The sequence below is a fragment of the Anas platyrhynchos genome, chromosome 29, assembly GCF_047663525.1.
Source record: "Anas platyrhynchos isolate ZD024472 breed Pekin duck chromosome 29, IASCAAS_PekinDuck_T2T, whole genome shotgun sequence".
In the NCBI taxonomy this organism is placed as follows: Eukaryota; Metazoa; Chordata; class Aves; order Anseriformes; family Anatidae; genus Anas; species Anas platyrhynchos.
The window spans coordinates 3,963,757-3,976,988 of record NC_092615.1 but is presented as its reverse complement, the minus strand read 5'-3'; the positions used below and the strand labels follow the sequence as shown (position 1 = coordinate 3,976,988).

General features: G+C 49.4%; 2 protein-coding genes across 2 annotated transcripts; one reads left to right on the top strand and one right to left on the bottom strand.

The window, feature by feature from the left end:
• Positions 1 to 2,523: 2,523 nt before the first annotated feature.
• On the bottom strand, positions 2,524 to 4,467 carry LOC101805059 (E3 ubiquitin-protein ligase TRIM7). The gene is made up of 3 exons (XM_027472653.3): positions 4,328 to 4,467; positions 4,111 to 4,185; positions 2,524 to 3,469 (listed from the first exon to the last, which is right to left on the bottom strand). Exons 2-3 carry the CDS (start codon positions 4,181 to 4,183, stop codon positions 2,949 to 2,951), a joined length of 594 nt encoding a protein of 197 aa, XP_027328454.2. The 5' UTR covers positions 4,184 to 4,185; positions 4,328 to 4,467; the 3' UTR covers positions 2,524 to 2,948.
• An 80-nt stretch (positions 4,468 to 4,547) lies between these two features.
• Positions 4,548 to 13,103, top strand: LOC101804743 (butyrophilin subfamily 1 member A1). Its single transcript, XM_027472648.3, has 12 exons — positions 4,548 to 4,680; positions 5,672 to 5,808; positions 6,369 to 6,473; positions 7,204 to 7,551; positions 8,169 to 8,450; positions 8,983 to 9,087; positions 9,445 to 9,465; positions 10,073 to 10,093; positions 10,712 to 10,732; positions 11,183 to 11,203; positions 11,711 to 11,743; positions 12,187 to 13,103. The coding sequence occupies exons 3-12, from the start codon at positions 6,389 to 6,391 to the stop codon at positions 12,702 to 12,704; spliced, it is 1,455 nt and encodes a 484-aa protein (XP_027328449.3). The 5' UTR covers positions 4,548 to 4,680; positions 5,672 to 5,808; positions 6,369 to 6,388; the 3' UTR covers positions 12,705 to 13,103.
• Positions 13,104 to 13,232: the final 129 nt, after the last annotated feature.

Genomic DNA, 13,232 nt, shown 5'->3' with positions numbered 1-13,232 from the left:
TCATAGCTTGCTCTGGAGGCTTTGCAGGTGAAGCCCCCCCTCCTACCTGCCCCGTGGTCGGACGCCCTGCTGGCTTGCAGATGCCCATGGTGACCTGGATTTGTCAGCGCTGCTGCTGTGGGGTTTGCTTCCAGCTCTCCCTGCGCTCACACCAGGCTGCCTTCTTGTTCCACCTGAAGGCTCACACTTTCCCTCAGATGTGCTTGTGGAAACGCAGAGCCATGGTCCCTGGCAGAGGTGAGCACAACGTGGGCACAACATCAGCTTTGGCACCAGGAGCTGAGGATGTGCTGGGAGGCTGCAGGGAGACCCCGTCCTTTCCTCCCAGGGTTGGCTCCTCCTCTGTGCCCTGCCAGGAGCAGGAGTTGCCCCTGCTTTCAGGGTCGGTTCCTTGGATGGTTGCTTTGCTGGACTTCTGGTCCAAAGGTGCCCGGGTGCAATGGGGTGTCACCTCTCCCTGTGCAGTGCCAGAGGTTGGTGAGCCCATCCTCTCTCTCTTGAGGCAGGATAACTCTGCCTGACCTCGTGCCGCGAGTCTTCCCAGCTACTGGAGTAGCTTAGGGAGACCAATGCTGCTGCCCATGCCTTGCTGCCACTGCAGCCTCTTCTTCTCCTAAGAGGAGGAGATAGCAGATGAGGACAAAACAAGGTGCCTGATTGTGGGGACAAGCATGTCCTTTGAACACCATGCCCCAAAAGATCTCAGAAAGGGAGAAGATGCTGGAATGGGTTGACATCACTTTGGGCTCTGCTATTCCTTCCCTTATCCCTACCTTCATCCCCTCCCACCCTTCCCTACCAAGTACATGCATACACAGGCTGCAGTGTCCCACAGGCAGGATAAGGCAGCTCAAACTCTGCCCATGAAGCAGAGCAGGACTTGTGCTCCTCCAGACCCTGCAGGTGATGGGGAGAGACTTGTCTGGTTTAGCATCTTTGCCCAGAGGTCCCCTTTTCCAGCTTTACCAGTGGTAACATAAGCTTACGTATCTGCTGTCTGCACAACAGGCTGGTAGACCAAGGCTCAAAAAACTGCCATGCTCTCAAAAGAGATCGAAGGCAGAAGGTACATTCAAATAAAGTCACAGCTGGATGTTTCAAAGTTGGAAGCTGCTGTCTTAGCTTGCCAGGATTTGATTTCCCATCCTATGGAAGAGTCACCTGCCATTTCCTACAGGTCTGTGGCTCATGAATCCCACCCTAGCGCCATGCATCATCAAGACAGTTACCAGTAATTCCTTCCCAGCCACAATCCTTTTGGATGAGATGCAGTCACAGATTGGACCCCACATCACAGTGTTGGTTGCTGTACACCTGCAGCTAATCAGTCTTGTAAAATTAGGCCCATGTCCCATCACCTTTGCAGCTCTCAGGTGGGATTCAGCTGTGCTGGTACTGACTGCTTTAAGTCAGCACTTGTCAAGACAACCTCCACAGATTTTCTTGGCTAATATTTAATAGTCATATTGTATGGACATAGAAATAAAAGAAATAAAACAGCTCCTAGCAAAGGGGGAAGAGAGGGGTGTGATTCTGTACATTAACCATTTCATGGCAAACTTATTTGAGGTGAGGTGGAAATGCAAAGCAGTTTTCAAAGATTAGAGAAAACAACTTTCTGATTTTCCTGTATTCTCCAGGAAAATAAAAGTTCTGGAAATCCCAGGTGGGCTCGCTGCTGCAGCTGGAGAGGACGTGTGTGCATCTTTAACAATCCTTTCCCGACATTCATGTGTTTTCTTGGCCCCAGCAGCAGATTCTTGGCAAACAAGGAAGAAAATTTAATTTCCTGTTACATCTCAGCCTTGACTGCTTCTGTTAACGAAACTGTGTAAAAGATCAGTTTCTAGCAGTAGGATTTCCCTGAACAGATTGCCCCTGAGTTATTCCTGGGAGAGGCTGAAGTTTTTCTGCACCCAGAAAATCTTTTTCTGATCTTTCTCAGATGAAAAACATTGACCCTATTGTTATAGAATTAGGATTTTTTATTTTTATTTTTTCTCTCAGTCTAGCCCTACAGTTTCACATCCTTGAAAACAGGTTATTTTATGGCAAAACTTCTGCAAAGAAACATACTGCAGCTAAAGTCCCAAGGAGGCTGAAGGCTCCGTTAGCTGGTAAATGTTTTTGTAGATAAAGTTTAGGGGAGCAGAGTGGAAGATAAAATGCTTCCACTTAAAACTGCCTTCCCCTTCCCTCATCCTTTTTATTTTGTCCACAAGTGGCCTGTGTGTTTTTGACCAGCTGAAGGATTCTACAGGAGATGAGGAAAAGGAGACCGAGACGGGGGGAGGAAGAAGATCCAAAACTGGTAGATCTATGGGAATTATCTGGCCCATGGGATTCAGGCACCTCAATCAGTTTCTTGCTCACTTCCCTTCACATGTCCCTACAGCTCTCCCTAGTCTTCTGCTGTAAGAAATGTGAAAGAAAACACATGTGCCTAATGCAGATGCCAGTGAGAGCTGGAAATAAGGCAGGGAGAAGTTTTGGATGTATGGAAAAGATAAGTGTTATCATGAGGCCCAGCACCCAAATATGTTTTTATTTTTTTGACTTAATCATTAAGCTTAATTAAAGAAAGACAGACACGGTACTTGGAAATTTTTAAGGCGTTTGGACCCGATGCATTTCTCATGGCCTTGCATGAACCTGCTCCACAGTGTCCCGGCACTCAACACCACATCTTGGCCTTGGGGTCTGCTTGCACCAAGCTCCTCTGTGCCTCAAATCCCCGTGCCCCCATTGTCTCTGCAGTCCCCGCTGTGGGGTCGAGCAGGACAAAGGAGCTTCGTTGGTGGTGTCCATCTCCAGGACCTTCCGTTTCTCCCATTCACTGGCCAGAGGGACTGTGTGAGGAAAAAACAGCAAGGACACACGATGCTCCCAGCTCCTGGCAGCATGATCCAAGGCCATGGCATTCATCTTTCTTCTGCTCATCCTCCACGTCAAGGGCACAGCCTGAGGCACGAGTCCATCCCCACCCAGAGCCACGGGTGTAGCCTCTCCTCAGGACATGAAGCCAGGCAGAAAGCAAAGATTGGGGCTTCGTTTTCAGCATCAGCAAACGCCACCTGCCTGCCCACCAAGTCCAAAGAGATCTGGATGGCCCTGGGCACCTGGGCGAGGTGCAGGGGTGTCCAGTCAGGGTCGGTAAAAGCGTGGTACTGTCCAAACCATTGCCCCACAGCCCAGATCCCCTCCTCGGGGGTAAAACTGAGGACCCCCTTCCTCCTGACAGACTCCCGGGCCACCCCCGCAGCCCACCAGTCGCCCCCCTCGGCCACCTCCACCTCCCAGCAGTGCTGCCCCATGGTGAAACCCCGGCCCCCCAGCACGCACGGCTCCGTGTCGAACCGCTCGGGGTTGTTGGGCAGCGACGCCCATGTGTCCCCACGCCTCACGTCTCGCCCATCATCAGCCAGGATGAGGAAGGGGTTGGCAGTGTTTGGGTCCAGGGTCACATCCGCTGGGGACAAGAGGAGAAGCTGCTCAGGACAGGCAGCCCCCGGAGGTGCACCAGGGCTGTGCCCACCATGGCAAGAGGAGGGATGGGGAAAGAACTGGAAAGATATCTTCCCCCTGGCCAGACCCCACCTCCCCCTTGTGCTGGACTGCCCCAGACTCAGTTCTGCCCTGTTCCTGCCCTATCCTGGACTGTCTTTATGGTTCCTGGCCAAGGGGACCCTGATTTTTTCCTAAGGACAGTGCACCTGAGCGTTGGGGTGCACATCTGCTGTGCAGACACCTGGGCCTGCATGCAGGTTTCTGTGGTGATACAAGAGAGAAACAGGCATGTGGGGGCACAAACCAGCACAGACTGTGACAGAGATTGACCCCAAGACCAATAACCCATGACCTCAGATTCCTCTTCCTCTGTGGGCAATGAAGAGAGCCAAGGATGGCAGCTCAGGTGTCTGTGGTGGTGGTGGTGGGTCTACAGATAAACTAGAGGAATCCAGCTGGGGACAGTGCAGCCACCACATCTCAAACCCATGACAAGTCCTGGCTGGGACAAGCCCCAAGTGCCTCGACCCTAACTGGCTCCTCCACAGAAGAAGCAGGGTACAATTTTCTCCCAAACACGGCAGTTACCCTCTAAAAACTCACCTCTTCCACCCCCCTCCTCCACCTCATTGGCCAGGGTCTCCATCTCTCCTATCTCCATACTGGACACCAGCATTCCTGCAGAAAAGTAGCAGAAAGAGAGATGTATTCCCTGCTGAAAGTGGAAATTGCAAGACATAGAGACCACGTGAAGATGATAAAGGGGTCCCTGTTCCCCAGATGCAGAGGTAGTGATGAAGAAGCCAGAGCTGGCACTCACCTGTGGGAAGGTAGGTTTCAGATGGGTCTGAACATCTTCAGTCTGCTCTCCACTCCCTTGACCTCAGCAGATCTTGGCTGGACTGGACTTGCAGTGTTTCCACCTCGTTCGAGTGAGTGGGTTGAACCCCAAAGGAGCTGGATGGCCGGGGGAACACCGCTGGGTGTCTGGCACCGTCTGCTCCTTGCAGCTGGAGCTGCCAGCGGCTGCGTGGCCTCATCTAACACTCGTTTTGCTTGTCTCCCTTCAGGAGTTCCCTCCCGGCGCTCCTGCAGTGCCCCCGTCCTGTTTGTGGAAAAGCAGTTACTACATCATGGGAATTGCCATATCTCCCGCCCTTTGGCCAGCTGCAGGTTGGTGATAAGGTTCCCCTGCGCTGCTGGCAGAGGCTGCTCTGAGCCCTCCTGGGCCCAGTGCCCTGCGCTCATCTCTGGTGTGCTGGGGCTGCCCTGGGGACCTGGGTGCCCTGGGGACACCATCCACAGACCAACAGCCAGGTCATGCTCTTTACAGGCTTCCCCAGATTTATCACGCTGCCAGTGGGTTATGGGGGGAGATGTTTTCAGGGCATGCATTGCCTCAGTTGCTCTACTGGTAAACAGGGGAGTGGGGGACAGTGGGTGCCGGGCTTTGCATCCCACCTCCCCTTTCTCCAGGCAGCTTTTCACATGCCTAGAAGCAATGTGAAAAGCGTGGCCCCTGCCCCATGGGCACTCAGTCCGGGTTTCTCCTTGCCATCCTCCATGTTCCCAGCTCTTATTCAGGACTGGATTAAAAAAAAAAAAAAAAAGAGTCCTCCACCCTTCACATGCTTCCTCTGAACCCCCCCCCCCAGTGCCTGCAACCTCCCACATTTGCCTCTTTATGAGTTGCAAAGCCCAGGCTGGCCCTTCTTTGAAGCGGTGCCTGCAATTTCTTGCTAGCCCCACAACTATTGTGAATTACAAAGCTGTTTTAATTATTGCTGATATTGCATCTGCCAGGCAGTGTCTCTGAATGCTTCCTTTATTGCCTCCCCCTTTTCTTTTCCATCCTGTTTCAACAAAGTCCTGGGAATAGCTGTTCTCACTCTACCAATCGGCATGAATGGATTTATTTCATGTTATCATCTCCGTTACAGTTTGTGGCTTGTGCCCCTGTGTGTTTTGCTTCCCCCTGTCCCTTGTCACCCTTGGCAGGTCCCGGAGCAGCCCCACCTGATGCTCTCGCCTCCCAGACGCTGGGGCCGGACCGTGCTGGGGCATGGGGATGCAGCCGAAGAGCAGGGCTGGAAGGGAGTGTTTCCGGAGCAAAAGCATTGACAAGAAATGACCACATCTCTCGGTTACTTTCATTTTCCAGCAGAGGTGGCGCAAGAGGAAACAGGCAGCAGGCCGGCAGTGACATCTCATTGAGATTGCACAGAGAAATTGCTTCCTGCTCCCTGACGAGACCACACGTGTGCTTCATCCCTTGCCAGCAAAGCCAGGACAGAGGGAGAGGTAAGCTCGGGGCCAGGGTGGGCTGTTTGGGCTGCTGTTGTCGTGTTCCGCTCCGTTCTGAGACCTCCTGCCCATCACATCCCCAGTTTGGGCTCGGGGAGAAGCGTGGCCCCAGCCCCAGGGGCATTCAGTCTGAGTTTTTCCTTGCCATCCTGCATGTTCCCAGCTCTTATTCAGGGCTGAATAAAAAATAAAAAAAAAATAAAAAAAAAGGAACTCTATATTCAAGTAACTGCTTGGTGCATGCTGCTTTGTGCACAAAGCACCCAAGTGGTATGAAAACTGGTAGAAATTTCCCAGATGGGGAAAGAAGGGAAAGCTACAACATCTCCTTTAATGCAATGAAAAAGTGGCAAAGTCAGACTGATGATGTAAAATTGACTTCAACCTCGGGCAATTTAATCTTAGATTTTTTCCTGGATATTATAAAAAAGGTGCTGAAATCAGCAATAAACTCCTTTAAAAGTAAATTATTCCCTATAATATTCTGCCTTTCAAATCTTTACTTGTAACCCTTTTGTTCTGCCTTTCTCCCTTAACTTCTCCTTCTCCATCCCCAGGCTGAGCTCCAGCAAAGAGGATGGTCTTTGGCTGCCACCTCCAGTGCTCTCTGCTGGTTTTTATCCCTTACAGTTTGGTTTTCCATGTTTGTGAGCTTCAATCAGGTATGGATTCCCCTGTCTCCTGCTGATCCTTGCGGTACTCACTTCCAGCCTGAATATTTTCCTGAGCCACTCCCTGTGAATGGTTTAGCACTGAGCAGGGTCAGGTTGTGCAGGACCCTTTTCAGAACCAATTTAATAAAGGAAGAAAGAACACCAACAAAAAATCTTTTAAAAACTATTTGAGTTTTGTACGTGCACAAGTTGTCTGCTTTCTCCAATCACCCACCTTTCAGCCACTTCCTCCTTTCTCCTGCAGTGGTGGTTTTTACCTTGCTGGGCAGCCAAATTCCACCACAACCACTCTCTCACTGCCCCTTCTTAGAAAAAGAGAGGGAGAAGAAAGTATGCTGGAAATAAAAAAAAAATAAAAAAATAAAAAACCGGGTTGAGACAGGGATAACTTAATTAAAGGGAAAAGGAAGAGGGAGAAAAAAAAAAAAAAAAAAGAAAAAAAAAAAGAAAAAAAAAGCAAAGGCTGCATGGCAGCACAGAGAGAAGACAAAACTTCTGTCTCCCCCCGAGCAGCATCTTGTCCGCTTGAGAGCAACTCATCCTTTCAGTAGTTTGAAGACCTTGGGCAGGGCAGAGCAGGGGGTGGTGGCCAGGTCCTGCTTCCAGCCCTCCTGCCTCCTGTTTCACCTGCTGTGGTTACCCTGCCACAGAGCAGCTCTGCTGGTTTTCAGGGCTGTCACCACAGCAAACTCATGGTCATTTCTTCTTTTTCTCCCAGCCACGTTCAGCGTCAAGGGACCCCCTGACCCTGTGGCCATGGCTGTTGGCCAGGACGTGGTGCTGCCCTGCCACGTCTCCCCGGCACAGAGCGTTCAGGACATGGAGGTGACCTGGTTTCGTGAGCAATTCACACCCTTTGTGCATCGCTACAAGGACCGCCAGGACCAGTACGGAGACCAGATGGTTCAGTACCAAGGGCGCACGGAGCTGCTGAAAGACGGCCTCACCAATGGCAGCGTGGACTTGAGAATTTTCCGTGTCCAGCTGTCTGACAAAGGGCTTTACACCTGCTTTGTCCGCAGTGATTCAGGGTACGACGAGGCTGTGGTGGAGCTGAAGGTGACAGGTCTGTAGTCTTTGTCCCTGTCTGCACTGCGGGGCTCTTCCTGTCACCTCTGATTTGCTTCCTTGCAGCCAGTGCTCTTCTTACCAGTCCTTCATCCCAACAGCGACTTCAGGTGCTTGCTTTGGGAATAAGTCTTTATCAAGTGCTACAGTTGATAATGTTAATCAAGTTGTCTCAGAGATATAAAACCATCCACTGAGCAGTTGTGAAGAGCTCATGAGATATGTCCCAAGTGTTCTTGATCTTATTTTCTTAATATAAGTGGGCGTAGGAAAAAAAAAAAGTCAGTGGATAATAAAGTAAGAACGCCTTGTTTAATATTTTTATATTTTAATATCCAGGCCTAAGGATTAATTTGGTGAAGTAGAAGGTTCCAGGGCAGAGCTTTGGGTAATATGAAAAAGACTGGAAGAGGGGTCTCTGTGCATCTCTCTAACAGCTGGTGATACTGGTTAAGCTGCTGCCATGGCCCTAAATAAAACATGCATTTGCCTGTGTTGAGGCTCATCCCTTCATTCCAGTAGAGGATCAAGCAGACCCCATTATTCCCCCCAGACCTGGCATCCCGTGGAACAGCTCCATCCGCACAATAACCCGGGTTCTCTGTTTTCCTGCAGCCAGCGGCTCTGCTCCGCGCATCGTGCTGGAGCACTACCAGGACGGAGGCATCCGCGTGGCGTGCCGCTCGGCCGGCTGGTTCCCGCAGCCCCAGGTGCTGTGGCAGGACCACTGCGGGCAGCACCTGCCCTCCCTCTCAGAAAACATCACCCAGGACGAGAGCGGCCTCTTTGCAACGGAGAGCATCCTCATCCTCACCAGGACTGCAAGCCAGGAGGTGGCCTGTGTGGTCAGACCTGCCCTGCAGAGCCAGGAGAAGGAGTCCTCTTTCTACATATCAGGTAAGCAGAGGACAGGAGCGTCATCCTGGTGACGTTTCCAGGGGATCGGTGCTCTTGGAGGTGCTGTAGGCAGAAAATTTGAGGTTCACTTGCACACCGGGTATGAGGTGCATCGAGTGCATTTTGCATGCTGCCACTGCAAACAACTTCCTTCCCCCTGTAGTTTTGGGCGGCATTTGTGAAACCTCCATCTCACCTGCTGTAAAATCCTGGTCCGATGATAAGATTTTCACAAGATCACGTGGTTTTCAGATCTAATTTGGTTCATTCTTATACTGGGGATGAACAATTTGGGAGAATTTATTTCCTCAGCAGGCCAATACCTTTCCCCTGATGGCAGTGCTCTCTACTGGAGTGTTCCTGTTAACACCCTTGTTAACCCAGGTTTTTACTGCTCCTATATTGACCAATGAAATATATAGAGAGATAAGATTCAGAGCTGCTTGGAATAGGCTTGTATGAAATGGAAATAATCTGCTTTCTCTTTCTGCTTGCAGAGTAACCTAATCCCTTTGAGGCTTCTATTTTTCAGATCCCTTTTTCCAAAATGCCCATCCTTGGAAAATTGGCCTGGGCGTGGTCCTGGTTGCTGTGCTCTCTCTTTTCATCATCGCCGTTTATCTATTTAGAATGAAAGGTATAGTCCTGGTACAGCATTTGGGGCTGGGAGCTCTGTAAACCATCTTATTCAGCCCCTCTGGTTCTGGCTCATGGGTAGGTTTGGGCTATGAGGGTGGTCCTGAGCCTGGAGCTCAGTGACGCCTCTGGACTGTGCTCCATCATGTAAATCATACAGAGGGGTAAAGGAAATAGAAAACCCGATGTCTTGCAGAAGGGGCAGGGAGCCTGTGGGTCACAAAGGCACTGCAGCACGTTTAGACACCTCTGCCTTGCTGCCTTGTGTGTGGTTGTAATGCGGCTGTAGTTAATCAGAGCTCATGGGAAGTGGTAATTTTTTAAATGACTGACATTTCTTTCTTTCTCTCTTTCATAGGACAGCATGAGAAAAAAATAGGTAAGCTTCACTTTCTGTTTTCCAGAAACTGGAAAATGGGAGAATTCCTTTCAGTTGAAGACTTGATGGGACTTATTTTAGGGGTAGGAATGGTGGAGGCAAATGGGTTGCCTAGCAGCTATAGAAAATTATGAAATTCATTTCTGGAATGATTAAACTACAAAGCTGTGAAATAGTGTTGAAAGTTTAAGAAAAATCATGGTGGAACCAAAAAGAGCATGAACAGATATTGTATCAACAGTGGTCTTTGCTTTGCAAAGGGCTCTCCAGGTTCTTCCCAATTGGGGATCACACATTTCATGTTGTAGGTACACAGCTTTGTATCAGCACTAAAACAAAACAAAACAAAACAAAAATGTGGGAACAGAATGGTAACACAGCATCACAGCAAGGAGCGAAATTTCACCCCTGCTCCTCCCCTGCTCGTGCAAACCTGCTGGTGTCCAGCAATGCAGCAATGGCCTCTGCCCTAGGGACTTGGAGGAGCCCTTGGGCCGCAGCTTTTCCACCATGAAACAATTTTAGCCCCCTCCCTGCCCCAACAGGTGTATCAGTGAAAAAGGAATTGACTTTGGTGGTAATGCACTTTTTTGTTTTTGCTTTTCAGCAATGCAAGCAGAAGCACTACGTAAGTCTCACTCCCTGTCTTCCCTGGTGAAATCCTTTGCAAAAACTTGTTATTCACCCTGTCGTTACATTCAAATGTTCTCTTTAGGCAAAGACTTTCCTCCCCCAAATAGCCAATAATATGAATATTCACTCTGTAACATTGTAGGAATTTTCTTCCTGAGTGACTGTCAGTGCTTTTTAACACTCACTTTAACTTAAGCAGTGAAGTAGCACTGAAAAGTTTGTGCTTTTTAGGGGATGACTACGGAACCATAAGCCCTTGAGAATTTTGTTATCAAGAGAAGGATGGTTTGATTACCAATGAATTAAAAAATAAGAAAATATTTGAAGAGGGAATATAAATATATATTTGTTTGTTTTCAGCTCATTACCAATAAATAGTCCTTTGGCTATTAAAATGGAGCTCTTGCTCATTGCTAAAGTGATACCATTGCATTTGATAGGGAAAAGAAATACAGCTCAGCTCACTGGGAAACTAGGAGTCCATGCCAGGAGAGAACAAATCCATGCACCTGTCCCTTCAGCACAGCTCCCTTCACCTGTGCAGCCCCTTAGCTGGGATCCAAGGGCAGTGATTGGAAAGAGTAACTGGGATGTGCTTCTGTTTGCTGTTTAGGTCACCGTGCTGCTGAAATTGGTGAGTCTTCTTCCGTTCCTTAAAAAGGACTTTTTACTGACTGTATATTCTTAAGATGTGAAGTGAACCTAAGAGCAGCTGAGAGTGTGGGGAAAAGAAAGAGTGAGGGAATTTAAGACCGCCAAAATGCAAGATGATTGAAAATGGTATCTGGGGTTGGGGTGTGGCTGACAACAGTGGCAGGGTGAGCATGCTGGGGGCTCCCTGCACACACCGTAAGCTGATGGCAGCGCTGTGGGACACATCCCCTGGCCAGAGAGGGACCTCTCAGGGACCTCTCTCAGCCCTGGGCTGAAGCAGGACCTGCACCGTCACCCTTCAAGGGCTTTGCATTGCTGGGGTCGGCAGAAGTACAGCCTCCTGCACAGGCAGATGGTTGCAGGAGAGGTGATATCCAAGCCGACATCCCACAACCCATTTGTGATGATTTACATGCATTTTGTTTTGCAGAGAGACAAGCTGAGGAGCTTGGTGAGTATCATTCTCCTTCCTTAGTAAGAGACTTCCTGGTAAGAGACTTTCATTTTCTCATTTGGGTGTTGCATTTATGGCCTAGTTTTGTTTTGTTTTGTTTTTTTCTTTTGGGAAAGGAAGAGGTGGCAAATGCTGAACTCATTTCAGAAACATTGTTTTCCTTTGCTCTGTTTTTATGTTACTCTCTGTAATCCTTCTATACCAAGAAAAAATTGCTTTCATTTCACAAAGTACAAACAGAGGGTAAGTATTTGTGTGAGGCCAGACAAAGGGATCATATTTATTGGAATGGGTGAAGCAATTCCATGTAACTAGACACTGAAGTTTTGAAATTACACACTGTGAGATGACTTTTACAAATACAGCTACAGTTCAGGAAATGTGCAATTACACCAGCATATCATTATGTTGAGCTATTCCAGTACCACGAGGGTGTTCAGATTACTTCTCATCAGTATTTTTCTTTTGTTTGTTTTTGTTTTTGTCTTTTGTTTTTGTTTTAAGAATGGAGAAGATATGCAGTGCCTATTGAAAATGGTAATTGAAGTTCTGTCTTCCAGGGGGCTGAATCATCTTCCCTGCTTTTCTTTCTCTTCCTGACAACTCCCCTCCTGCTGGTGGCACCAGGGATGCTTACTTTGCAGTGCAGCACTCAGTCCCCTCATTCACTCGGTGCATGTTCCACTCTCAGACAAATCTGAAGAGTCCTGGTCCTTAGTGAGCAGCGCTGGCCATGCTTTAGAGATTCAAGGACTTCTTCAGCCTGGAGGTGTGCTGATGGTCCTCTTCCCTGTGTGCTCAGGGTCATCTCTCTGGTTCATTTTCTGCTCCTCACACTAATGCCATCGCTTGTGCATCTTCTCATACCACAGCCAGCAAACTGTCACCTTCACCCTTTTTCTTCTTCCTGAGGCAGCCTCAGCAGAGGCCTCTCCTGGGGAGAGCTCTGCCCTGACGTGTTGACTCCCTCTGTCCCACAGTGGCGGTGGTTCTGGATTCAGACACAGCCCACTGTGACCTTGTCCTGTCTGATGACTGCAAAAGCGTGAAGCGAGAGGACAAGCTGCAGAACGTCCCCAGCCTCCCTCAGAGATTTGACCCCTGGCGCTGCGTGCTGGGCTGCGAGGGCTACACCTCAGGGAGATACTACTGGGAGGTGGAGGTGGTGGATGGAGGAGGATGGGCCGTAGGGGTCTCTCGAGAAGATGTGAAGAGGAAGGGCGAGATTCAGTTCAGCCCGGAGGAGGGCATCTGGGCAGTGGGGAACTGGGCAGGGAAGTTCAAAGCTTTCACGTCCCCTGAGCACACTTGCCTTCACGAAAGCCAGGCTCCCACGCGGGTCCGGGTCTCTCTGGATTATGAAGTGGGCCGGGTGGCATTTTTCAGTGTTGATGAGAAGAATTCTATCTTCACATTTCCACTGGCATCATTCGATGGGTTCAGAGTCCACCCATGGGTCTGGCTGGGTCCTGGTACGTGGCTCAAAATGTGTCCCTGATGAAGGGAAGGGAGAAAGAGAAGGCTTCATATGGCACTGCCATAGTTCATAGACTCATAGCAAGATGGAGGTTGGAGGGAACTTGTAAAGGTTTCCACTGCAATCTCCTGCTCACAGCAGAGCTAACTTCAAAGCTACTTTAGGTAGCTTTGGGCTTTGTTCAGGTGAATTTAGTGTCTCCAAGGGTGGAGATTGTGCTACCTCTGTGGACCCAGGGCTGCACCTCTCTCATGGGGAAGACAGAATCCCTTATACACGATGGGTTTCCCCGACTGCAGCTTGTAACAGTGGCCTTTCATCCTCTTTCTCTACCTGTTGAGCAACACTTCCACTGAAAAGAGACACTCCCTCAGCAGGGACTGTTTGTAAAAAGTACAGAATAAAGTTATTTTAGCAGGATTTTTTTATGTGTGAGTCAGCATGAGATGTCTGTGCCTGCGGCTGTTGCATCCACATCCTTTAGGCAGGGGGAAGTTGCAGACTCTTCTGAGACACGAGTCACCTCTCCCTGCAGAAGGCCATGAAAGC